The 27,120-nt window shown below is 43.6% G+C and overlaps 1 protein-coding gene across 5 annotated transcripts in view; it reads left to right on the top strand.

Annotated features, from left to right (window-relative positions):
- UNC13B (unc-13 homolog B) overlaps positions 1–27,120 on the top strand; it is a 400,249-nt gene that overhangs the window by 270,027 nt on the left and 103,102 nt on the right. For all 5 annotated transcript variants that reach the window (XM_074952218.1, XM_074952216.1, XM_074952217.1 and 2 more), the window contains 5 exons: positions 2,888–3,115; positions 3,888–4,029; positions 16,852–17,021; positions 22,545–22,660; positions 24,918–25,081. In XM_074952218.1, coding sequence (XP_074808319.1) covers positions 2,888–3,115; positions 3,888–4,029; positions 16,852–17,021; positions 22,545–22,660; positions 24,918–25,081 — 820 coding nt within the window. The remainder of the gene's footprint in view (positions 1–2,887; positions 3,116–3,887; positions 4,030–16,851; positions 17,022–22,544; positions 22,661–24,917; positions 25,082–27,120) is intronic.

The raw sequence follows: 27,120 nt of genomic DNA, 5'->3' as shown, positions 1-27,120 counted from the left end.
TCCCAAAGAGTTAAAGGTGTTAATATGACCCTTTCACTGTCCAACATTAAACAGCACTAAACAAGATTCGGGGTTGGGTATACAGGGACCTCAGCCTGCTTAGTGCCGTGGAGAAAACACCATTAAAAATCTTTTTATTAAAGATGCAGAAAAGAAGAGGGGAAAGGTTAAAACGTAATGTAAATGTAAATTAAGTAGGGTGTTCATTTTAACAACAAAAAGAACAGGAGGACTTGTGGCACCTTAGAGACTAACAAATTTATTAGAGCATAAGCTTTTGTGGGCTACAGCCCACTTCATCGGATGCATAGAATGGAACATATAGTAAAAAGATATTTATATACACACACAGAGAGAGAAGGGGGAAGTTGCCATACAAACTGTAAAAGGCTAATTAATTAAGATGAGCTATTATCAGCAGGAGAAAAAACCTTTTGTAGTGATAATCAAGCTGGCCCATTTAGACAGTTGACAAGAAGGTGTGAGGATACTTAACATGGGGAAATAGATTCAATATGGGTAATGACGCAGCCACTCCCAGTCTCTATTCAAACCCAAGTTAGTGGTATCTAGTTTGCATATTAATTCAAGCTCAGCAGTTTCTCGTTGGAGTCTGTTTTTGAAGCTTTTCTGTTGCAAAACTGTCACCCTTAAATCTTTTCCTGAGTGGCCAGAGAGGTTGAAGTGTTCTCCTATTGGTTTTTGAATGTTATGATTCCTGATGTCAGATTAGTGTCCATTTATTCTTTTGCATAGAGACTGTCCGGTTTGGCCAATGTACATGGCAGAGGGGCATTGCTGGCACATGATGGCATAGATCACATTGGTAGATGTGCAGGTGAACGAGCCCCTGATGGTGTGGATAATGTGATTAGGTCCTATGATGGTGTCACTTGAATAAATATGTGGACAGAGTTGGCATGGGCTTTGTTGCAAGGATAGGTTCCTGGGTTAGTGTTTTTGGTGTGTGGTTGCTGGAGAGTGTTTGCTTCAGGTTGGGAGGCTGTCTAAGCGAGGACTGGCCTGACTCCCAAGATCTGTGAGAATGAGGGATCGTCCTTCAGGATAGGTTGTAGATCTTTGATGATGCACTGGAGAGGTTTTAGTTGGGGGCTGAAGGTGACGGCTAGTGGCGTTCTGTTATTTTCTTTGTTGGACCTGTCCTGTAATAGGTGATTTCTGGGTACTCTTCTGGCTCTGTCAATCTGTTTCTTCACTTCACCAGGTGGGTATTGTAGTTTTAAGAATGCTTGATATGAGAAACTGCTGAGCTTGAATTAATATGCAAACTAGATACCATGAACTTGGGTTTGAATAGAGACTGGGAGTGGCTGGGTCATTACACATATTGAATCTATTTCCCCATGTTAAGTATCCTCCCACCTTCTTGTCAACTGTCTAAATGGGCCAGCTTGATGATCACGACAAAAGTTTTTTTCTCCTGCTGATAATAGCTCATCTAAACTAATTAGTCTCTTACAGTTTGTATGGCAACTTCCACCTTCTCTGTATGTATATCTATATCTTCTTACTATATGTTCCATTCTATGCATCCGATGAAGTGGGCTGTAGCCCACAAAAGCTTATGCTCTAATAAATTTATTAGTCTCTAAGGTGCCATGAGTATTCCTGTTCTTTTTGCGGATACAGACTAACACGGCTGCTACTCTGAAACCTGCCATTTTAACAACGTTCCCTGTTCCCTTTCCCTCTAGCTGGACAGTGTTTTTAGAAGGAATCTCCTCTTTTTGACAGTCTTAGGTTATGGTAATTTCCCTTTTTGGGGAAAAGAGAAAAAGTGAGTTAAGATGGGCTGGGGCTGTTGTTAAAGTCTGATCCTGTTTCTAGAGAAGACAAAACAAGAGAAATGCACATAAATGAGGGAGAGAAGACGGGCAAAGATAGAAAATGCAGCTGCTGTCTGGTGCTCACTTTCACTTGCTGCAGTTTCACTGCTGGAAAAACACAGGTACAGCGCCTGGTCGTCTTAGCCACCCCAAGACCTGGCACCGTTGTACAAGAGTTGGGCTGTTTAGGGCATTGCTTTTACTTGCCTCTCTGGTCACAGGCTTACGGCAGTATTGCAAAATACGCAGTCTTAGCCAGCCAAACCAGACTCTTACTGGACAGAAGGAAAAAGGAGAGTGATAGGGAAGAGAATAAGTAAGAAGGGGAAGGAAAAGAGTTCATGGGAGGAGGGGTCGCGATGGAGAGAACACATCATCTCACATACCAGATAGTGGTTTGGATTCAGTCGGAGCCAGTGGAGGTGGCAGTGTCATCTAGGTGCCTTGCTTTGGCCTGGTCTGGTCAGAACATGTCTCAGCATTAGGATGGTGAAGGCCCAGTCGTGTTATGGTAGACCCTGGGGTCCCAGGAGTTGCTGGGATTGTTTCACCAATTTTCCTCTTGATCTCTCTCTTTTTTAGAAGGACCTCAAAAGATAGTGATGGGCAAAATAGCCCTGTCCCTTCATTATTTTATCCACCAATTAAGCTTAATTTCCAGCATACAAATTTTGGTTTGCTAATTTTCCATTCCCACACTTTTCTCATTTACAAGGCATGATCTTCACACAATCCTTGAATTATCCCAGGAGGCCACCTTGTTTGGACTAATTCAGTCAGTCTCCCTTTTGCACCCTTTCCTATCAACGTTTGTTGTTATTAGGGTTATTGTGACATTTTATGACTGTCACTCACTTTTCACAGTTGGGCTCCCAATTAGGTAAATTTGTAGTCCCAATTATCACAACATATCTTCTCAACTGATTTTTTTTTAATATAATAAACTTGATCTCTGTCATCATGATTCTGTAACATAACATATATGATTTCCTCATTGTTTACAAGTTTTTGGTAACTGTTCCATGCCTTATTGTACACAGGAGCAGCAGAGAAGAGCTCTAAACATGGAGCAGAGGATCGGACTCAAAACATCATCATGGCCATGAAGGATCGCATGAAGATTCGGGAACGGAACAAGCCAGAAATTTTTGACTTGATCAGAGATGTTTTTAGTGAGAACAAATTAACACATGCTCAGCAAATGAAAACAGTGAAACAGAGCGTGCTTGATGGCACTTCCAAATGGTCAGCTAAAATCACTATCACCGGTAAGCTGAAGCTAGACAAATTCAGACTGGAAATAAGATGTAAATTTTAGCAGTGAGCATAGGCGCTGACTCCGTGGGTGCTCCAGAGTTGGAGCACCCACGGGGAAAAATTGGTGGGTGCTTTGCACCCACTGGCAGCTCCCCACCCGTTGTGCCCCCCCAACCCCAGCTCCCCTCTGCCTCCGCTCCGCCTCCTCCCCTGAGCGCGCCGCTGGGTCCTGCTTCTCCCCCCTCCCTCCCAGCACTTGTGGCGTGAAACAGCTGTTTCGCGCGGCAAGCCTGGGAGGGAGGGGGCTGGAGGGGGAATGCGGTGCTCTTGGGGGAGGAGACGGGGCCGGGGCAGGTATTGGGGCAGGGAGGGGCGGAGTTGGGCTGGGGGTTGGGGCGGGGGGGGCATGAGCTCCCACTGGCGCTGACAAAAGTTGGTGCCTGTGGCAGTGAGAGTAACCATTGGAACAAGTGACCAAAGGCTGTGCTGGATTCTCCATCACTGGCCGTTTTTAAGTCAAGACTGGATGTTTTTCTAAGAGATCTGCTCTAGGAATTATTTTGGGGCAGTTGCATGGTCTCTGTTATACAGGAGTTCAGACAAGATGATCGCAATGGTCGCTTCTGGCCTTGGAGTCTGTGGTTCTCAGTGTTAAACTGTCACTGGTGAGCATTCCTGTGTCTGAGGAGCGTAGTGCAGTAAGCTGTTCTGTCACACAGTAGATGCATGCATCTTTTAGCACTGCAGGCTTATAGCAAAACTTTATTATTATTTTCTCCACAGTGGTTTGTGCTCAGGGTCTGCAGGCCAAGGACAAAACTGGATCCAGTGATCCATATGTGACGGTTCAAGTTGGCAAAACAAAGAAGAGAACTAAAACAATTTTTGGGAATCTGAACCCTGTTTGGGAGGAGAAATTCCACTTGTAAGTACTCACTGAATATCTGCCCCTGGTCTGATCCATTTATATTGTCTGTATTTCTTCACGAGCATACCTTTCTCTCCTGTATCTGTACGTGGTACTTCACCACTTGTAGTTGTGTCTGTGTTTTGTCTGTTTCTGTTTTACATAGTGTGTGCTCATAGCATAGTCTGTATAATGATATATACTGAACTATACAAAAGTGTGGACATCCATTTTGCCTCCACTTCTTGTTCAATAGTTCATAGATTCTGTATCTACTTTTAGCAATATTTGTATAGAAAGTTGTTGTTTAGACATCCCCAGAGAGGGAAGAAAATCCTTAATAGTTTGAAGACTTACACTGTTCCTTTATAATAAACACCCTTTGAAATTCTTTAGAAAGGTAGCAGTAACACACACACAAAAGAAAAGACCTCACCATTCCTTTCATTGTTACTCCTTGCTGTGGTGTTTGAACTGGCTTGTTAGCGCATTGGGGAGTAGCTTGTCACTTATTTTTAAAGCTACTTGCTCTCCTACAGTGCTGTAAAAATAAAATAATGATAACTTGAGGGGTAATCTGTTTACAAGATTATCAACCTATTTTGGGCTAAATTTAAAATAAAGGCTGCTTATATGGCAAATAAGCGCCAAAGGCTGAGTCAGTGAGCCCAGGATATGGTTATCGAGGTAATAAGAAGCACTGTCAAGTTATAGTTACTCATTTTAATTAAATGTAAAAACAATAAATGAAAAAAAAAAAGCTTCTGAAAATAAAGTGGACTGCGAAGATTCTGTATCCTAAATTTTTTTTAGCTAAAACCTCTTTGTCTCCTTCTTACCATCAAACTATCAATCTGTCTCTTCTTCTCCTTTTTCTCTCTCCTTCTCTTCTTTTCCGCTTTCCCCCACTCCTTCCCGCTCTAGGTCAGCAAGGCTCTTCTCTGCACACTGAAATATATTTGTTTGCATTGTATTTCAAAACTGAGTTTGTGACCCCCAAGCCTCTCTCTACCATGTACAATGAAAACAAAAAATGAGATTCTTTTATTTTAACATTATTAATCCAAGGTAAAGTTATTACCTCCTAAACAGGAACTACCGTAGGTTATTATTGTAATAACTCTAGAATCAACATAGCAATAAGTCTGCCTCCATCTATATTTGTGTGAGTGCCATTAAAATCTTGATTTATGGCAGTGTCGTTACCATGGTATTTACAAGTATGTTCCAGTCTAATTTTAGGGAATATAACAAATACTGTGGTAAAGATAATACAATGTGATAAATTTCAATGTTTTAATTGTGCCACTGTACAAGTTTTATGGAAATATCCATGATTCACCCAGTAATATGAAAATTGATCTTAGTGCAAACATTCATTTTAGTATTGCTAGGGGACAGAGCACCAAGAAGGATGAGGTGTTGAGAGGAGCTGAGGAAAGTGGGATTTAAATAGACAAGATATTGAGGTTTAAGGATGCTGAAAAAGAATTGTACCAGGTTCAAGGTGTTCCTAGGTGTTGCAACTGACCTTGTTGTGGATAAAAGGAGAGCCATTTTTAATTGTCTAGGACACAGGAGTCTATCTTCTCAGAGATTTAGATCAATTGCAGACATGCTATTTATGCTGGGTGCTTATGGATTCCTTCTGCTGATGACTCTTCAAATGCTGACCTTTCCTAGCATTCATAATCAGAGCCTAGCTGTTGAACATATGCTACACAACTTGACCAAAAACATTCTTCACTGAGAAATCTCTCTCCCAAGGAAGATTATCCAAGAGAAAAATCATCATTTTTTTAATAAAGAAATTATTTGTTAGATCTTATAATCAAAGTGAGGAGCTTGTATCAGTTATTGTAGAAGTTGTGATAGTACCTGCAATGTACTAGGCAAGATACAGTTCCTACCTTAAGAACTTATGGTATGAAAGACAAAAAAATACCCAGGGGAGACCAATCAAACCAGCAGAGGGCTCAGGTCAGTGGGTTGGTAAGTTCTACTTCCATTGGTTTTTGCACAAGTTGGTTTCATTGGGTTTTCATTGGTAGCAGAGGGGCCAGGTCAGGGGGTGGTCAGTAGGTTGGTAGTTCTACTTTCATTGGTTTTTGCTTTCTGTTTGGTTTATTGCATGAACTCTTTACAGCTTTCCTCTCCAGTGATTACTAGCTGGCTAACTTCTCAAAGGTGTCTTCATTCAACAGAAGCACAATTAAATGCTCTTTTCGAAGGTTTATTACAAAGTAGGATGTCTGTCTGTCTAAGTGATAAAAAGTTTAGCCATTTTAGGGTTCCTTTGTAACCCTTGATGTGATGCAAGGTGGTGTATGTACAACTGAATGCCTTATAGGGCTATTCACAGACATTGGTACAAGAAAATTCATGAAAGTGTTCAGAAACTTAATTGTCAATGCTGTTTGTAAAGGCTTGTCTACACTTACAGCGCTGCTGCTATAGTACTTAGTGAAGACACTACCTATGCCGACAGGAGAGCTTCTTCTGTCGGCGTAGTTAATCCACTGCCACAAGAGGTGGTAGCTATGCTGATGGGAGAAGCCCTCTCCTGAGGCCTGGTTTACGCTGGGGGGGGAATCAATCTAAGATACGCAACTTCAGCTACGAGAATAGCGTAGCTGAAGTCGACGAATCTTACATCGATTTAGAATCACTTACTTCACGTCCTCGCGGCGCGGGATCGATGGCCACCGCTCCCCCATCGACTCCGCTTCCGCCTCTCACCGTGGTGGAGTTCCGGAGTCGATGGCAGAGCGCTCAAGGATCAATTTATCGCGTCTACACTAGACGCGATAAATTGCACTTTATTTCTATGTGTGTAGTGTCTATCACAAGGAAGCCTATATCCTGATTGTTATCTGTGGCCACTGCCGCACAAGAATAAATGGGATATTTTGAACTATCCAGTACGATTTTAAGGCAGGATTCTAATTCTTCATTAGATTCTATAAGATGGTTTAAAGCACTCTAGGAAAGTTTAGGAGTACTTGTGGCACCTTAGAGACTAACAAATTTATTTGAGCATAAGCTTTCGTGAGCTACAGCTCACTTCATCGGATGCATGCAGTGGAAAATACAGTGGGAAGATTTATATACACAGAGAACATGAAACCATACACACTGTAACAAGAGTGATCATTTAAGGTGAGCTGTTACCAGCAGGAGAGCGGGGGCGGGGGAGGGCCCTTTTGTAGTGATAATCAAGGTGGGCCATTTCCAGCAGTTGACAAGAATGTCTGAGGAACAGTGAGGGGTGGGGGCGGGGGAAATAAACATGGGGATATAGTTGTACTTGATGATGCGCTGGAGAAGTTTTAGTTGGGGGCTGGACCCATCTGGACCCATGGAAAAGAAGCCCTTGAGGAATTCCACCATGATTTCAACAATTTCCATCCCACCATCAACTTCAGCCTGGACCAGTCCACACAAGAGATCCACTTCCTGGACACTATGGTGCTAATAAGCAATGGTCACATAAACACCACCCTATACCAGAAACCTACTGACCGCTATTCCTACCTACATGCCTCCAGCTTTCATCCAGACCACACCACATGATCTATCGTCTACAGCCAAGCTCTACGATACAACCGCATTTGCTCCAGCCCCTCAGACAGAGACAAACACCTACAAGATCTCTATCAAGCATTCTTACAACTACAATACCCACCTGTTGAAGTGAAGAAACAGATTGACAGATCCAGAAGAGTACCCAGAAGTCACCTACTACAGGACAGGCCCAACAAAGAAAATAACAGAACGCCACTAGCCGTCACCTTCAGCCCCCAACTAAAACCCCTCCAACGCATTATCAAGGATCTACAACCTATCCTGAAGGATGACCCATTACTCTCTCAGATCTTGGGAGACAGGCCAGTGCTCGCTTACAGACAGCCCCCCAACCTGAAGCAAATACCAGCAACCACACACCACACAACAAAACCACTAACCCAGGAACCTATCCTTGCAACAAAGCCCGTTGCCAACTGTGTCCACATATCTATACAGGGGACACCATCATAGGGCCTAATCACATCAGCCACACCATTAGAGGCTCATTCACCTGCACATCTACCAATGTGATATATGCCATCATGTGCCAGCAATGCCCCTCTGCCATGTACATTGGTCAAACTGGACAGTCTCTACGTAAAAGAATAAAAAAAACAAACTGGACACGAATCAGACGTCAAGAATTATAATATTCAAAAACCAGTCGGTGAACAGTTCAATCTCTTTGGTCACTTGATTACAGACCTAAAAGTTGCAAGTCTTCAACCAAAAAACTTCAAAAACAGACTCCAAGGAGAGACTGCTGAATTGGAATTAATTTGCAAACTGGATACAATTAACTTAGGCTTGAATAGAGACTGGGAGTGGATGGGTCATTACACAAAGTAAAACTATTTCCCCATGTTTATTCCCCCTCCCACCCCCCACTGTTCCTCAGACGTTCTTGTCAACTGCTGGAAATGTCCCACTTTGATTATCACTACAAAAGGTTCCAGCCCCCCGCCCCCCAGCTCTCCTGCTGGTAATAGCTCACCTTAAGTGATCACGCTGGTTACAGTGTGCATGGTAACACCCATTGTTTCATGTTCTCTGTGTATATAAATCTCCCTAATGTATTTTCTACTGCATGCATCCGATGAAGTGAGCTGTAGCTCACGAAAGCTTATGCTCAAATAAATTTATTCTCTAAGGTGCCACAAGTACTCCTTTTCTTTTTGCGAAAACAGACTAACATGGCTGCTACTCTGAAACTAGGAAAGTTTATATTTTCTATTCAGTTCTTTTTGGAAGGGCTGATGCTGAGCACCCGCATCTATGTAGTGAAATTACAGGTATAGTGTTTAGGAGAAATTCGATAAGGAACAAAATTTCCTTTGAAAGGCAAAGCCCTGTGCTTGCTGAGAGGCTACTTAACCCCTGTTTAAAGCATATGATTATTGGCATCATTTGCTAATGTTTGGAAAAGGACCCAGTGTCTAATGGATGTGGACACTGGAAGTTGCCCTATGTACAATAGGACAGCTCTGTATCTCCTGTCCTTGGCATAATGCAAATTGTTCACTTTAAAATATCTTCCCATGGAAACTGCTTTGTGCTACCCAGCTGGGTCTGATCCTGAATGGCAGGTGTGAAATCATTCTGTCTGGAACAGATTACGTTGTCACTGGGCACTTTTGCAAAGTGTGTTTATTCCTTCACTGCGGAAGGGTATGGAGGTTAGAGTGGTTGCTTTGCCTCCCTTCAGTAGATAATCAATATTATACTTAGACACACACAGCCACAAATAATACACTTCATCACGGCTGTTGCTTCAGGAATGGCACAGCTACATAGTTAACTACTGTGGTGTCACCCACAGCTTCCGTTTGGTTCCGTAATTGTCCGTTCAGCAGCCTAGCCTATTATCATGCTCGGCACCTTTCAGTCATCTCTGTAGTTACATGTGATTGTTCCTCTGAGTTCTGTGTTTACCCTGCCCCTTTCAAGACCGTTACATCTGATGCTTGCTCTGCCTCTGTTGTTCAGCTACATCTTGATGACTGTGGAACCTTTCAGTTGTGTTTCCTCATCCCCTGTGCCTGGGCCTTAGTTGGATGAAACCGGTAGTAAAGTAAAATCATATTCTGTCTACACGGCAATTAGACACACGCAGCTGGCCTGTGCCAGCTGACTTCGGTGAAGGGGCTGTTTAATTGCAACCTCTGAGACCCTCCCACCTTGCTGGGTTCTAGAGCTCGAGCTTCATCACAATCCCAAATGCCTACGCCCCTGTCACGGAGTGTGGGGGAGTCCAGGCCCTGCACCCCTCTTCCTGGGATTCACTGAGACTCTCAGCCAGCCAGTAAAACAGAAGGTTTATTGGACAACAGGAACACAGTCCAAAACAGAGCTTGTGGGTACAACCAGGACCCCTCAGTCAAGTCCTTCTGGGGGAGCAGGGAGCTTAGACCCCAGCCCTGGGGTTCCCTGTGTTCCTCCACCCAGCCCCAAACTGAAACTAAACCCACCCAGCAGGCTCCCTGCTGCAGCCTCCGTCCACATTCCTGGGCAGAGGTGTTACCCCCCCTCCCCCTCCTGGCTCAGGTGACAGGCTCTCAGGTCTCCCGTCCCCAGGGCACATTCCCAGGTCAACACTCCCCCCTCCCTGCTGCGTCACATCGTCACAGTCCCAATTAAATAGAACCAAGCCCCATGAACCCGTCTCGGCTGGCAGGATTTTGAATTGCAGTGTAGACATACCCATAGTTGCCCAGCTCAGTGACCCCTATGAAATTTGGATTTCATCAGTGGAGTTGATGCTATGCAGCAGTGCCCAGGAGGAAGCTGGGATAATGTAGTTAGAGATTAAGTGGTTCTGAGCACTGCTTCTGCCTTTTGCACTTTGAAGATTTGTTTGTGTAATCACAGCTGCAGAGATAGGTAACAGCAAAATGGTTGTACTTGTCCCTCTAAAACAGGGGTTGGCAAACTTTTTGGCCCAAGGGCCACATCTGGGTATGGTAATTGTATGGCGGGCCATGAATGCTCACAAAATTGGGGGTTGGGGTGCAGGAGGGGGTGAGGGCTCCGACTGGGGGTGAGGGCTCCGACTGGGGGTGCGGGCTCTATGGTGGGTCCAGAAATGAGGAGTTCAGTATGTGGGAAGGGGCTCTGGGCTGGGGCAGGGGGTTGGGGTGTTTGGGATGGGGATGAGGGTTCTAGCTGGGGGTGCGAGTTCTGGGGTGGGGCTGGGGATGAAGGGTTTGGGGTGCAGTAGGGTGCTCCGGGCTGGGACCAAGGGGTTCGGAGGGCGGGGGGGATCAGGGCTGGGGCAGAGAGTTGGGGCGTGGGAGGAGGTCAGGGGTGCAGGCTCCAGGTGGCGCTTCCCTCAAGCAGCTCCCAGAAGCAGCGGCATGTCCCCTCTCTGGGTCCTACGTGGAGGTACAGCCAGGCAGCTCTGCATGCTGCCCCATCTGCAGGCACTGCACCTGCAGCTCCCATTGGCTGTGGTTCCGAACCAATGGGAACTGCAGCGACGGTACGTGGGGTGGCGGCAGCGTGTGGAGCCCCTTGGCTGCCCCTGTGTGTAAGAACCAGAGAGGGGACATGCCGCTGCTTCCAGGAGCCATGGTATGCACGGAGTGAGACAAGCCCCTGATCCCGCTCCCCGACTGGCGTGCCAGAGCAGGGCAAGTCCTGGACCCTGCTCCTCGGCAGAAGCTCAAGGGCCAGATTAATGTTGGAAGGGCCAGATGTGGCACCCGGGCCTTAGTTTGCCCACCCCTGCTCTAGAACAAATGAGTTTAATACTGGTAGGAACAGAAGACTTATTTCTTTGTTCTGTTGGGATAATTATTTGTCAAGGAGATCTTGCCAAATCTCAGGGCTTTTACTCCATGGTTGTCATCCTTGACCTCTCAGCTGCTTTTATACCAGGGATCGGCAACCTTTGGCATCAGGGTAAGCCCCTGGCGGGCCGGGCTGGTTTGTTAACCTGCTGCGTCCGCAGGTTCGGCCGATCGCAGCTCCTACTGGCTGCGGTTCGCTGCTCCAGGCCAGTGGGGGCTGTGGGAAGCGCCGCAGACCGAGGGATGTGCTGGCCGCCCTTCCCGCAGCTCCCATTGGCCTGGGATGGCGAACTGCGGCCACTGGGAGCTGCGATCGGCCGAACCTGCAGACGCAGCAGGTAAACAAACCGGCCCTGCACACCAGGGGCTTACCCTGATGGGCTGCGTGCCAAAGTTTGCCGATCCCTGATTTATACTCTTCTCCTCCCCTGGTTCTCTGATCTCTCAAGCCATCCCTTCCTCATCTCTTTTGATTGTTTCTCTGCCTCCCTCTCTCACTGTCATGGGGATTGCACTAGGCTCTTTCTTCTACTCCCTTCGCTGTACCATTTGTTATGGTGACCTCATCTGCTTAGATACAATTGCCATCTTCACACTGACGACTTAGGCAATGGCCTCTCCACCCTAACCTGTCTGTCTCTCCATGTGCTTAGCTGGCCTCTCCTTTTAAAAGTTAACATGGCCAGAAACATTGGCTCGCTGTTTTCCCCATCGCTGTTGACAACACAACTATCCTCCCTTCCCCAGATCTGTAAGTGGGACGGCTTGGACTCCACCTTCTCTCAGCCTGCTCATTCAGGCTGTATCCAAACCTTGCTGCTTTCTCCCTCGAACATCTCTGAGTCACTCTTTCTGTTTCTCTACATCATTACAACTCCCTCATCCCGCATCACCTCAGATAGCTGCCTCTACCCTGGTTTTCCAGACAACCACCTTGCTCCCCTCAGATCCATTAAAACCTTCTGCAGAGAGCCCGTCTTCCTGTTTATCTGCTCTGTCCTATCATGTCCTCCTCCATCTCCTTCACTCTGCCATCAATGCCACTCTATATTATCCACCTCTCTTACAAACACCTTTTTCACTTTCTTCCATGCCACCCTTTATGTGCAGGAAACTCTCCCTGTAACACTAGCCTGTAACGGTATTACCCTGTTCTCCTTCAAAACTCCCCTCCACAGCCCCTGCTACCATGATTCCTAAAGGAAATACGAGTCCCAAATGGCTGTATAAGTGCTCGCTAGGCATTTCAGATATTTATCCTTTTAATTTTACCTTGTAACTTACATTTTTTAAATGGCTCAAAATCATTTAGCTATGTGCTTAGCTGGCCTATTTAAATCTATGTAAATATTCCTCTTTCCCTTCTCCTCCCTCCCCCGTTCCTTCAATTGTTTGTTACACCCACAAGTTTCCTCTTGTCTTAAAAACACTGTAGGTAGAACTGAATAGGGAAACAGTTTTTGTATCCTGGAAGAATTTTCCATTTTTCCAAAATGTTTCCTGCCACAAATTGGAACAAAAAGTCAAAATCTTGAAAATGTTCACAAAGAGATAATACAGGATTGGGTTTTTTTTGATTGGGTCAGTTGAAATGTTTTATTTCAGTTTCAACCTTTTTAATTTGTTTACTTTTTTAGACTATAAATAAGCTGAAATTTTGAATTAAAAAGTTTTGAACTGTAAAATGGAACATTTCATTTAAAAAATGTTGAAACTGGATGTTTTGACAATTTCAAAACATTTTTTCCAAAATGTTGTTTGAATCAGGAAATTCATAGACGCCGACCCTTCTCCACAAACAGTTTTTGTGTCAATGAAATTGCATTTTCTGATAAATATTTTGTCAAAAATTCCTTACCAGCTCTAACTGTAAACTCTTCAGAGCAGGGACTGTGTCTTCCTCTGTGTTTTCACTATACTAAGCTCAATGGTGTCCTGAGTCTAATTTGGCCATCAGAGCACTACAGGAATTAAAATAATAAATAAATGATAATGGCATAAGCCAGGGAAACTCTTATTTGTGAAAAGGAGGCATTAAGTCACAGTTTCACCAATTTCCCTGCCTCCCATAAGAACGGCCAGACTGGGTCAGACCAAAGGTCCATTTAGTCCAGTATCCTGTCTCCCGACAGTGGCCAATGCCAGGTGCTTCAGAGGGAATGAACAGAACAGGTAATCCTCAAGTGATCCATCCACTGTTGCCCATTCCTAGCTTCTGGCAAACAGAGGCTAGGGACACCATCCCTGTCCATCATGGCTAATAGCCATTGATGGACCTATCCTCCATGAACTTATCTGGTTCTCTTTCGAACCCTGTTATAGTCTTGGCCTTCACAACATCCTCTGGCAAGGAGTTCCACAAGTTGACTGTGCATTGTGTGAAGAAATACTTCCTGTTGTTCGTTTTAAACCTGCTGCCTATTAATTTCATTTGATGACCCCTAGTTCTTGTGTTAGGAGAAGGAGTTAATAACACTTCCTTATTTGCTTTCTCCACACCAGTCATAATTTATAGATCTCTATCATATCCCCCCTTAATCGTCTCTTTTCAGCTTGGAAAAGTCCCAGTCTGATTAACTTCTCCTCATATGGAAGCTGTTCCATACCACTAATCATTTTTGTTGCCCTTTTCTGAACCTTTTCCAACTCCAATGTATCTTTTTTGAGATGGGGCGATCACATCTGCACACAGTATTCAAGATGTGGGCATACCATGGATTTATATAGAGGCAATATGATATTTTCTGTCTTCTTATCTATCCCTTTCTTAATGTTTACCAACATTCTGTTCACTTTTTTGCTGGCCACTGCACATTGAGTGGATGTTTTCAGAGAACTATCCACAATGAGTCCAAGATCTCTCTTGAATGGTAACAGCTAATTTAGACCCCCACTGAAAATACCATCTTGGAAGCAGTTTGACTCATTTCATCTTTTTTTATTCATTTTTTACCCCCTGGTTTTTGTACATTATTTTTATTTTATTTTAAATAATTCAGTACAACTAGACAATCAAGGTGAAATGTCACAAACAATCACAATAAAAACACTCCAACTAATATAAATATATTTAAAAAAGAGAAAACAGGAACATAAGAAGTGCAGCAAGTGCTGGAGAGTGTTAGAGGGGTGCTGCTTCCTGCATTATGGGAACGTTTTATATCACTGCGATATATATTCAGACTCCACAAGACTGGGTTTATGCTGTTTCAATTTAAAAGTGAGCATTGTCCTTCATCTCCCAGACAACAAACGTGTTCGAGTTGGATCCCAGAGCTCTCATTTCTGTAGAAGTGGGGCTGATATCAGCCTGGCTGTTTTGGTTCAACAGTAACAAAGACTGCAGATTCTATAGGTGTACTCTGCCTTAAACCCCGCCTCCCCCCCCGCCCTGCCCCACCACCTGCCTTGTCCCCCCAGGTTCAGGTGTTTAACAGCACAGAGAGCTCTGGTGAATCACTCTGGTACAGAGCCAGGAGAGGAAATACAAAGAGGAAGAAGCCCCACAAAAATAGTAGCATCCCTCTGGGAAAGGTGTGTATGGTAGAGACAGTAACAGTCTTGAGGTGTACAGATCCAGTTGGTACCACTGAAAACTCACCACGTAACATTCTGCGGTGATTGTGGTGCTGCGCAGTCCCCTGTTGTAAGTAAAGAAAGAGAACACCGTTATTCCAGGTACCTCGTGTGGTGCACGTTCAAGTTTAAAAGGCGCACAGTGCAGATCAAATTAGGTCAAATCAGCTTGAGTATCTTCCTAAAGAAGCAGTACCTTTGACAGACTGTAGTAGAGGGTCAAGACCTAGGGCCAGGTTAATAGAAGTACTTAGGCACCGAAAAATGCTGTCAGTGGGAGTTAAGGACCTAACTTGCTTAGGAGCTTGTGAAAATCCCATTGTGCATGTCTGTCTGCATCTTCGGGCAATTAAATACCTTTCCAAATCTGCCCCTAGGAAATTGAGAGTTTTTTATAATATTTGTTTTGGTTATGAAGAATTTTTAGTGTGTAGCCTCTTATTCTGCTGGGCCTACAGAGATGGCAACATGCCCAAATAGGTTTGAGAGCTAGAGGAAGAACCAACAGTCTTAGCATCTCCTCTTCAGCACACCATGCAAGAAATCATCTTAAACACCTGCACATGTTTACACGTGGGAGGGAAAGAATTAAAACCAGGGAAATATTGATTGAAACATTGGTTTTCTGTATTCTAAGTGGTACTTTGAATCCCTTGAGGAATGCAGAATGGATTGGTTTTCAAACAGCAGCAAACGATCAGGACAACCTCAGATTGCCTCTGCATTTCTCCATTTAATTCACAGTGAGCTCTTCTGCATTAGCTGTCTGTTAATGAATCCTAAAACACAATAGATGGCAATGGGAGACCAAATGAGTTCTTGGTAGGGAACATGTAAACACCACGGTTGCTGCCACATTTCACTGACTTGGCTTAGCAAATCTCTTTTGACCCATTTCTTCATTCTCTCTCCTTGTTCCTTCTCCCCCTGTTGCTTAGCAACAGATGCAGTAGGTTTGAAAAGGCTAGAACATAGACCTTCAGCAGGAATTGCCATATTTTCAGGCACCCCCTTTTTTTTTTTCTGGTGCGGCCAGACATTTGTAACGGTTATGATGAGTAATCACCCTTGTCATGCTTTTATATGAGCATTCAAATTGCTTTATCACATCACATGCCCAATAAATGAGCAGGGCTTTTGTGACAAGATCTCTCTATTCGCTGTGTCCCTATAGCTTTTGAGTTCTCTCACTTCCTCTGTGTGTTGTGCAGGTCACCTGCCTGTTTAGGTTTTAGGATACCTGAGTTTTTTTTTCTCGGCATCAGATCAGATGTGAAGCTTCAACTGAGAACAAAGCTGCCTTTTTGAAGGAGATTTCTTTATTTCCCTGCCTGGGGCATGTTGTAGCTCTTAAATATCAACTTCGTTAGAGTTGCTGTTTCCCATCCTTTCCTCCCACACAGAAGCAGTATTATATCATCTCCCTGACTGTGTTGTTTTGTGCATTAATACACTGTTGCTTTGCTAGTGACACTAATAAAGTCTCAGACAAAATTAAGTTAATGGCCTCCATTTGAGTCTTCTTTGGTGAGGAGAGGAGAATGGAGGAGAGAGTTCTTTGTTGTTTAACAGAAGTTTGAACCTCTGACTAATACACTATAATCAAATCACTAAGCGGCATGCAGTATCCACTAGCAGTCCCTGCTAGTGGTCAGGGTCCTCAGAGTTTTGTGGCTACATTGTAGCAGAAGGCCCTCAAAAACTCCGTAGCACAATTCCTGTTGAGTACTTAAATTTTATTTGCATCTTGCATCCTTCATCATCAGCTGCCAATGTGAATGAACATCTATGAAATGAATACCACTAAACGAATAGCAGAGAAGGGTCAGTCATGCTGTAAAACCATGCATTCTACACCCTTGGATTCTGTGGCTGGTCACCCATCTGTATTTACTTGTCTTGTTCACAGTGAGTGCCATAACTCCTCGGATCGGATCAAAGTGCGTGTCTGGGATGAGGATGACGACATTAAGTCTCGTGTCAAGCAGAGGCTGAAACGTGAGTCGGACGATTTTTTGGGGCAGACCATCATCGAAGTCCGCACACTGAGTGGAGAGATGGATGTATGGTACAATCTTGGTGAGTAGCTTTTCAGTCCTCTAATTTAGATTACAATCCTTGGTATAGTTTACAAATGTATGGAACTTTCCTTACTAAATTAGGCATGTTTGGGTTAGGAACTCTCATAATCCTGTGCGTGCATTAGTGTAATTTCCAAAGAACATGTGACTTTGAAGAGTTTGGGGGTATGTTGCGGGGCAGGCTATCAGGTGGTGGTCTTCCCAGTGAAAAACATTGGCCAATACATGCTCTTTGGAGAATCATAAAGGCAGAGTATTTTCTCTTTGCAAGCAGTATAAATCACTAGAGCTGGGTGAAATTTTTTCCATGAATAGTAGATTTGCTAAAAAATTAAGTTTTGGTTGACCTGAAACTATTTGTGAATTTGACACAAATGTGCTAAATAGTTTTGGCCACACACACTTTTTTTTTTTTTTTTGAGATGTAGGGGCCATTCACAAAATGGGGGAAAGAGGAGGAGGTGGTGATGGTGCCTCCCCCCCCCCCCCCCCGACAGTAAGCAGGTGAGTTGTATCTGAGCAGTGACAGTATGTGCACATGGCGATGGGAAAAAATTTTGAAGATTACTAACTGCCTTCATCCTAATGCTGCTTCTGCTGCCTCTCACAGGGCCCCAGATATGTGTTTCTGGGAGGGGGAGCAGTGTCTCCAGAGTGGCTGAAGGAGAAGCTGCTTTTAAAGAACTGAGTTTGCGGATGGAGTAGGGACAAACTCTGACATCTGTACTGGGCTGAAATTTTCCTCTGGCCTCCCCAGTGGGCCCAGTGATTATTATTCAGTACAGCTGTGTAGGAGATGTAGGTTCAGTTTTTGTTTTTAGACTCTCTTCTGTTCTGCCTAGTCTGAGAATGGAGGAGAGAGTTCTTTCTATTGTTTAACAGAAGTAAGAGGGCTTTGGGGATGGCAGATTGATTGAGGAATGGGATATGGCATCTTTCACCTGTAGGTCACCAGTTCAAATCCACCCTCAAATGATAGATAACTGAAAGTTTTAAGCATTGGAGAACTGTTCACTAGCCTATAAGAAATAAATTATTGAATTTCAGTCCACTTCTTAGCAGACACATGTGACCCTCAGTTGGAATTAATTTGTTTGTTGGATGCTTACTTCGTGAAACCAGAGTCTGAACTCCTCTCTCATCCTATGAGGTGCTCCCTGTGGGTATGAGATGCCAGGGCCTATGTTGTACCTGTACTGTGAATAAACAGGCTTTCAATCTCAAGGGCTGTTAGATGAGCACATTTCACCAAGACTGGTTTATATTTTAAAAAAAAAATTAGAAGCAGGAAAGTGGGGAATCTTGAAGGCTCATATGAGGACACAGAGGACATCTTAGTGGGGGATGTTTCTCCTCGTAGCAAGAAAAGTTAAGTAAAACTCAGAGGAGTTAGTAACTTATTAAAGATGCTGTTCCCTTGCAGAGTGTCGGAAAAGGCACAAAGGACCAGGCTGGCAAAAATAAGATGGCCATACCCCAGACATTGTGGATTCCCACTGTCCCTCATTTTAGTGGTCAATTGACTGAGCAGGATTGGGAGGTGGGAGTTCGTTCCAAAAAGATCTGTAGGTGGAATGAAATAGTTCATTCTGTTAAGTCTGTATGAAAGGCTCCTTTAGTGAATTCTAACAGAAGAGTAGTTTAAAGACAGTGTAGTCCATTCCACTCTCAGAAAGTCCCACTGTTTGTCAATGGGCAAAGAAACTCAGCACTGGATAGTCTCAATAATTCTATCCTTAGTGCTTTAGTCATCTATAATGGGAATTTGGTTTTTGATTTTTTGATTAGCCCAGATTAGGGATGCAGGCAGATATATTTTATGGATTTCTGAAGTTATAACAGACTTCTTTATTTACTGCACTGCAAAGGAGCATTCATTTTTTAAATTGTTGCCGGGGTTAATGGGCAGCCCGTGTGGGTCAGTAGGGTTGTGGAGAAGTGGGTTTGAAGTCTGGAAAATTGGACCTGAGGCATGTTACCTTCTGTTGCATCCTGGCCACGTTAATGCAAGTGATGAAGATGGTAATCAGGGGGTATAATGTCCTCACATCCTAAAGCAGTATGTGCTTACCTGGTGGAAGCATTTAACACCTCTGTTTTTAGCATTATTAACTGTCTGTCTTGTGCAGCAACAATTGAGGAACATTCAATTCTGTGTAGAGGAAAATGCTCTGTTAGACACATCAGTTCTGTTGCAGAGCTCAAGACATATGTTTGAATTTGGGACAGGCTTGATTGCCAGCAAATATTTCTAATGCTCTGATAAATTGTCGTTAGTAGCTTTTAGTCCTTTCCTGCCACAGCTCTGTATAGCATCAGAGATGTGTGACAGAGGAGTGGCTTACGATTCATTTCACTGTGTTCCAACGCTTGAAGAGGCAGCTCCTTCTTGTTCCACGAGTTCATTACTCCTGTCGTTACTGTAGAATTATGGGGTTAGAAGGGACTGCCAGTGCCAATATGCAGGATTTGTTGTGTCTAAACCATCGAAGACAGATGGCTATCCAGACTCTTTATAAAAATCTCCAGTGAAGGAGATTCCACGACTTCCTGAGGAAGTTTATTCCATTGTTCTACTGTTCTTACAGTTAAGAATTTTTTCCTGAGATTTAATGTAAACATACTATACTATAGTTTGAACCCATTGCCTCTTATCCTGCTCCCTATGGCAAGAGAGAACAACTTTTCTCCATCTTCTGTTATAGCGGCCTTTCATGTATTTGAAGACAGATCTCATGTCTCCCCTTAACGTCCTCTTTTCCAAACTAAACATACCCAGTTCCTTCAGCCTTTGCTCCTATGGCTTGCATTCCATCCCTCTGATCATCCTTGTCACTCACCTCTGGATGGCTTTCCAGTTTCTCTACATCTTTTCTCTCTCTACATTGGTGACCAAAATTGGACACAGTACTCCAGCTGAGGCCAAACCAGCGTGGAGTGGAGCGGTACTATCCCCTCCTGTGACTTGCATGCTATGCCTCTGTTGATGCAACCCAAAATTGCATCTTTTTTTTTGCAACAGCATCGCATTGTTGACTCATGTAGTAGTAAAGGACGTTGTACTGCAAAGTAATTTAGGGGAAAAAACATTTTTGGGTGACAAGAATGAGATCTTTAAATGTGTTTTCTTGATTGATTCCTTTGAAGACATTTTCATCGTTAAGTGTGTTGTCCAGAGAGTTGGGCCTGGTGTTGACCAGGAGTATCCAGACTTTGCTCAAATGTGGATGGTATGCAAGTAGCCTGATGGCCATACCTTGTGTGCATCAAATGGAGGAGTTTGCCGTGGTGCTTATCTTTAGTATGACAATGTAGAATCGTAGGACTGGAAGGAATCTTGAGAAGTCTTCTAGTCCAGTCCCCTGCACTCATGGCAGGACTAAGCCATGTCTACACTAGAGAGCTTACAGTGGCACAGTGTTACAGTGTTGGCTCATATTTGGCTTGTGATCTGCTATGACCCCAGGTCCATTTTCGCAGTACTCCTTCCTAGGCAGTCAGTTCCCATTTTGTATGTGTGCAACTGATAGTTCCTTCCAAAGTGGAGTACTTTGCATTTGTCCTTATTGTAGTCTGTCGAGACTCAGATGGTGTCCCTAGCCCCTGTTTGCCAGAAGCTGGGAATGGGCAACAGGGGATGGATCACTTGACGATTACCTGTTCTGTTCATTCCCTCTAAGGCACCTGCCATTGTCCACTGTCAGAAGACAGGATATTGGGCTAGATGGACCTTTGGTCTGACCCAGTAGGGCCATTCTTAGGTTAGATCAGAACATCTCAAATCAAAATACATTTTTGCATGCTGAGACTTGTAGTCTCCACAGACTATAACGTCTATATTCAAGTTAAGAGCCATTGCAGAGCTCTTGGGCTGGATGCGTTTGTCCTTCAAGTCATACCTTGGCCACCACTACCATAGGGGTAATGTTAACAGCATTCTACAAGCAAGGACCAAAACAAAGACGAACTTCAGTGAGTGGTATTTGCACCTTCTGCCTATGGGAACCCACTCTGCTCTACTCTCTTGTAATGGTGACAAAGACATGCCCGGCATAGCCACATAGGTATATTACCCCTGTGTCTGACCATCTTCTCAGTATGTCCCGGAAGGGGGTTGTGTGGGGTCTCTGCTGGAAGCTAAGAACTAGCTGACTGTCATGGTTATTGAATGATGTTTGTATAGGAAGGCTTCGGGATAACCCAATCAACACTGAGAATTGTGAGCATCCCTGGGGCCAGCCCTGTGCACCTTGACCAGGTGCAGGCCTCAAGATTTACAAAGATGAAAAGAATCAAAAGTGTTTGAATAGGGGAATCCCTGGGGTGACAGACAATGGTCTCTAACTGTGTAAGAGATGAAAAAAGAGCACAAGTTGTTACCCATTCCAGCAGGGGTGTCTCAGGAAAGGTGGATCCCAGGTTTCAAAACTGAACAAGTGCTGTGTGGACTAACCTTTGGTAGCCTAACGCCAGGGAAAAATTAACCTGTGGGGTTGGTGGTGCAGTGGCTTAGAATATCCTGTTACCTGTAGAGACTGGATTCCAATTCTCATGTGTGAAACAAGTAGAAATAAATTGGCTGGGATTATGGTAGTCTCCAACACAAAACCACCACAGAATCTGTCTTAATTGTCCCTCGGTGCTGGAAAGCCATGGTGCGGAATTCCACAGGGTGCTGCAAACCTGTTTAAGGGCCTGGACTGGTATAACAAGCACTTTAGCATGTGATCGAGGTACATGGGCAGAGCTATGCTCTTAATCCACCTGAAGTGAGGGTAAAATGTTCTGAAGTGCTCAAGGCCCCTTTTCGGAAGTGACTTAGGAACCTAAGTCAACGAGACTGAAAACCTGTCTAACAGCAGTATCTGAATTTGCACTAGGGAACCTTTAGTGTACAGCTGCAGGGTTCACATGGGCAGTTAGTGTGTGGCACTTTGGGACGCTGTAGATTTACACACCAGCTTGCCACAGAGTGTTCACGTAGTAGACATGCCCTTTGACGCCTACACGTCTAAATCAACTTTGAAAATGGGTTGTAGTCTCCTAAATCACATAGTTGCTTTTGAAAGTTGAACCCTTAGTTCCTTAATTTCATGGTCACTAAATTCATTCTCAGATTCACACACCCTCTGAAATAAAGGGTTTCAGCATGTTCTTTGGCTTTTCTGATTCAATAACCTGCGTGTTAGTTGAGTGGCTGTCCTGTGCCAGTGGGGCTAAAGGACTGCGTTTTAATTATTTTTTTCATGCGTTGAATTGCGCATGTCTGAAATACGCATGTAGTTATCCCAGTTGTGTGTGAAACGGCGCAAATATGTCATGGCACTTGTGTTCATTTGGTAAATGGAAATTTACATGAACACTTTGAAAAAGATGATATTGAAGGGTCTTATTTCACTTCAAAGTCAGCCTGGACTTCCATGTGTGTTTTCCTTTTACTGCATTGTGCTGCTGTGGCCATAAGAGCTAGTTCCTGTGCAAAGAAAAATATTTTTAACTTACTACTTATTTTTCTTTCTAGAGAAAAGAACCGATAAATCTGCTGTATCTGGTGCTATACGCTTGCAAATCAATGTGGAAATAAAAGGAGAAGAGAAGGTGGCTCCGTATCACATTCAGTACACATGCCTTCATGAAGTGAGTACGCCAGTGGTGGATAGTGGTAGTACTTATGCATTCTCTGTCCTAACCCCTTGGTTTGGTAATGTGGTATATGTCCGTGTCTTCTTCCCCATGAACTCTCTCAGCCTGCTTATATAAAGACCATAGTCTGTCCAGTTGTAACTATAAGCCCTTTTAAGCGCATTAAGATGTGGCTAGCACTGCCTGTTTTAAGAAAGCTACAGAAGCTTTGCCCATGTACAAGGTGGGATATCTCATCTTGGCTGGGTTGTGAATAAATTGTTAATTGTCTTCTGAAATATTTTAGGGTATCAGTCTTGGGGGTGAAGCCCCTCTATTTATCCACTGAGCAGGCGGAGTGCAAACATTGGCAGTATAATCTTCCCCCACACTGCTGCACTACTTTACTAGTAGGGACCATTAGGCAATAAAGGATAATCCAGTGTCCATGGCTGTTCAATCCTTGGTGTCTCTTGAGGTGGGCAAAAGTGGGCCAGATACCTCTGGGAGGTGGAAGAATAAGGATAAGAGGTGTCAACTAAATGTAATGGGCTGGCAAGCAGGTGTTACGGTCAAATCATTGCTTTTTAGTTCAGTGGCAACTCTGCTTCTCTAATTGTCTGGTTTTTTTCCCCCTTCTGAATATGCAGGGTCATTCCCTTCCTCCTTTTGAAAGATCATTTCTTTCCTTCTTTTATCCAATGTTTCTGTATATCACAGACAAAACTGAGATGCTTTGCAGCTAAAATAATTAGATCGGGAGAAATCATAGGTTAAAGCAAAAAGTCCTGTGGCTCCTAATTAGAACATGAGATTTTTCATCACTTGATTTACACACGGAGGAGGCGAATGTCCTGAAGGCTTATGTATCTGTATACGACATGAGTTGGAGGAACACTGAGAAATATGCTGAACTGCGTGTCTTGATTACTGTACAGCAGCAGTGGGTGAAAGCCTTTCCAGTGTAACTAGTTGAGGCTGAAGATTGGAATGAATAAGGGTGCGTAGCTGATTGTTTTCTGAGCCCAAGTCAGTCGGGATATCGTTAGAAATATCCCTTTTTCCAAAGATCATAATGATCAGAATGTTTGGCAAATAATGAATGCCTGGGAAAGGACCGTTACGTTAGTTTAAACAGTTCATCCGTTTTAAGTAATTTTTATCTCCCCTACAGAGCCTTTTAAGTTTCAGGAGACCAATCAGTCTGAGATTTCGCTGGCGGAAGAAAATACTTTATTGCATCTTTTACAAAGTCCTTACTTCAAGAGAACTTTCATTGCAACCAGTGGGAATTCCCTTGGAGTAAAAGTTGCACAATTTGGCCTACTGAGGGAGGTGCTTTTTCCCCCAAGGGCCTTGCAATCTAATTAAATTACAAATGTAAAGTGGAGTGTTAAACCTTCGAAGGCTTTGTTCTGCACCTCGTTTTAGGCAATGTCACAGCTTGTTCTTTGTGTGACTGTTGTTAGTTTGAAACGTTGGAGGGCAAAGGCTTATGGCTGCATAGTGAAGTTTGCTGTGCCAGAATGATTAAGGAAGCTGTAGAATCATGGTGAAATGGCTGGCTAGCTTTCCATTCTGAGCACCTCAGACCATGGGGATCGTTGTGAATGGTCCATGATGTGACAGAGAAGCTGAAAAAGCATTAAGCCAATTTTTGCACTGTTCTGTTTGGTGGTTTTACTATGGGCAGACTGCATCTGTATGATTCGGGTGCGTGGCAGACGTGCAGTTTGTGAATCAAATATGCTTGTGAAATTCCATCCATTTTATTTTTATTTCTTTAGATTTATACAAAGTCACATTAAGGACATATCCAAAGTTGCACATACCTTTAACAATTATTTGAAACCACAGCTTGCAGTTTCCCTTACCTTCAATACTGAGGTGAGGCCCATGGGGGCGGTGACCTGTAGTTGCAGGCCTCACGCTTGTGTTAAAGTCTGCTCCACTTCATGCACATTGGGTTTGGTCCTGGGGGCAGGTTGTCCATGCTGTCCTTTGTTAACGTAAATTTGAGCACTGATGGAATAGCTAAAGCTTTATTTCCTCAGAGTATGAGTGAGTTATTTATATTGGTAGGTGAAATTGTAGGGATGAATCAGAGGAATCCTGTCATGGATGCTGAGGAAGAAAACTGAGATAAATTAATAAAAAAGCAAATAGGTGTTTCAGATGTTCTGTCTCCAGGGTGGTTCCAAGACGGTCACGTTGCGCTCAGCCTTAGAGGCTTCCAACACATCAGGTTTAATTTAGTTTGTTTCCATTTCAGAACCTCTTCCACTATCTCACAGACATTCAAGGGAACGGGGTGGTGAAGATCCCTGATGCCAAAGGAGATGATGCCTGGAAGGTGTATTTTGATGAGACAGCGCAAGAGATCGTGGATGAATTTGCAATGCGTTATGGTATAGAAACAATATACCAGGCTATGACGTAAGTTACTCTCCATGTGTTCCTCATACTGAACCCTTGCTGTAGTTAATTTATTTAATCTCAAAGGGAAGAGTTCTAAATATGTTGGGTACTCAGTATTTTTAGGATGGCTGGCATGGCCTGCGATTTCCCATCTGGCTCTGCTGGCTACTGTCCTTTAGGTTTATTGTGAGTAGGAAAGGGCTGTCATGCTCTTAGCTTAGCTTCCTCAAAAGACAGAAATCAGTGGGTGAAGAAGGATCAGGATTGAGGGACTCGGAACCCACAGCTGGCTGATAGTCCTGCCCCTTGAATTTCAAGTCTGAGCAGCCGTATCCGGTGGTGTTGATGTAAATAAGCATGAGCTTGATTCCCAGAGGTAAACCATTGATGGTGTGAGATTCTGGGTCCTCCATTAATTGACCGCTGAGCTATTTAAAATGTGTCCTCCCTACACCCAAATAAAAACGTCTAGTGGGGATGAGGAAGAGGGGTATTTGTGACCCAAATTTAACACCAGTGCTCTTTCATGGTGATCAAAGAATCCTCGGTCAAGAACCAGAACAATCAGTTTTTAAGTAGGAGGATTTGCCGAAGGCGATGACCTGGTTTGCTCTGTTTGAAACTAGACTGTTCCAATTCTTGGTTTCCTGGGGGCCTTTCCTAAACACTGAGCTCTGACTTGGGTTCCTAATGCACTCTGCTTCTTCCTGCAGACCACCATTTGTATTGCATTTGCTTTTTGTCTTCAGTTAAATATTGAATGTGGCAGATTAGCTTGAAGAAACTCACCTTTGAAGTTGAAGTTTCAGTTCTGGGGCATCCTGAAGCCCTTGCACTGAATGCATTCCACAGATAGTTCTCCATGCACATATCTTCATTTTCTGCCAGTTGAATGATGATAACCAAAGTGGAAAGGAATTACTGAAATAGAGCTGTGCTAGCCAGCCCCCAGGTGTTCTTTGCTCACATATAGTGTTTATGGGTTACGATTAGAACCTACGTTTCATCAGTTATGCTACATCTTTAAGAACTGCTAAAAAGTACATCCCTTCTCAAACACTGATAGCAGCTTTCTGCTGGGAATTGGGCTTTTCAGTTTTTCAGAAGAATTAAAGTAGTTTGAGATCATTCTTTCTTCCATAAACGTATCTGTGAAAGACACAGGTAGAGAGATGCAGGTCTGTCTGTCGAGATTTTTATACAGTACTAGTTGAGTGCCTGAACTACCAGTAGGCCAGCAAGGTACCCACCACATCCAACTAATGCAATGCCAAGTATTTATCTGAAACATTGATTCTTAAATATTTTCATGTAAAGCCCTGTCAATTTACTTGGAAGGTGAGTAGCATGGAAGCTAATGACTGCGTGTTGCCTAAGGATGACACAGAAATTATGATCTGTTTCATGTTTAAAAGAATCTCTCTGGAATTTGTAGCAGAAGTTCTAACAAGTTTCTGACACATGGACACTCTTCTCTTGTGTTATGTCTTATAATATTAGCCCTTTTTTAAAGGGCTGTTTTTCCTTATTTATACCAGCTTTTCTTTGGTTGTTTACTTTAATCACTCCTCAAGGCCAAATGCTGGTGGAATAATTTTAAGATTTCCTGTAAGAGATTTCCTTACACTTTAATAAGAGCAATTATATGAGAAAATGCAAATGAGACAACATACTTCCTGCAGGATGACAGGATTAGCCCTAAAGAATCAAAGAAATGTCTGTAAAGCACAAAGATAGTGGTATGCAGATCCTGCTGCACTCAAGGCAGGGAGTGTGTTGCAATTCCTGCTGGCACGTCACTTAGGAAGTTACTGACTATTGGAAGGAGCAGTATGCTTTGCAGGTCTCCTTGCATCAGGCATTGTCTCAGAATCACTGTATCCTGGAGCAACAGAAGAATCTCAGGATTGGACTTATCAATAAATTGCCAAATTGAGAGGCTATTATGTAATGTTTCCAGGGCCATGCTAAAAGTATTTATTTTGCTACTACCAGCTGGTATCTTTGCAGAAAAGTCAAGTGTTGGGACAATGGAGACTTGTCAAGAAGTTGAAATT

The sequence above is a fragment of the Natator depressus genome, chromosome 5 (assembly GCF_965152275.1).
Source record: "Natator depressus isolate rNatDep1 chromosome 5, rNatDep2.hap1, whole genome shotgun sequence".
NCBI lineage: Eukaryota > Metazoa > Chordata > Testudines > Cheloniidae > Natator > Natator depressus.
Note: the sequence above shows the minus strand (reverse complement) of the source record. Positions and strands in the feature narration are given on the sequence as shown.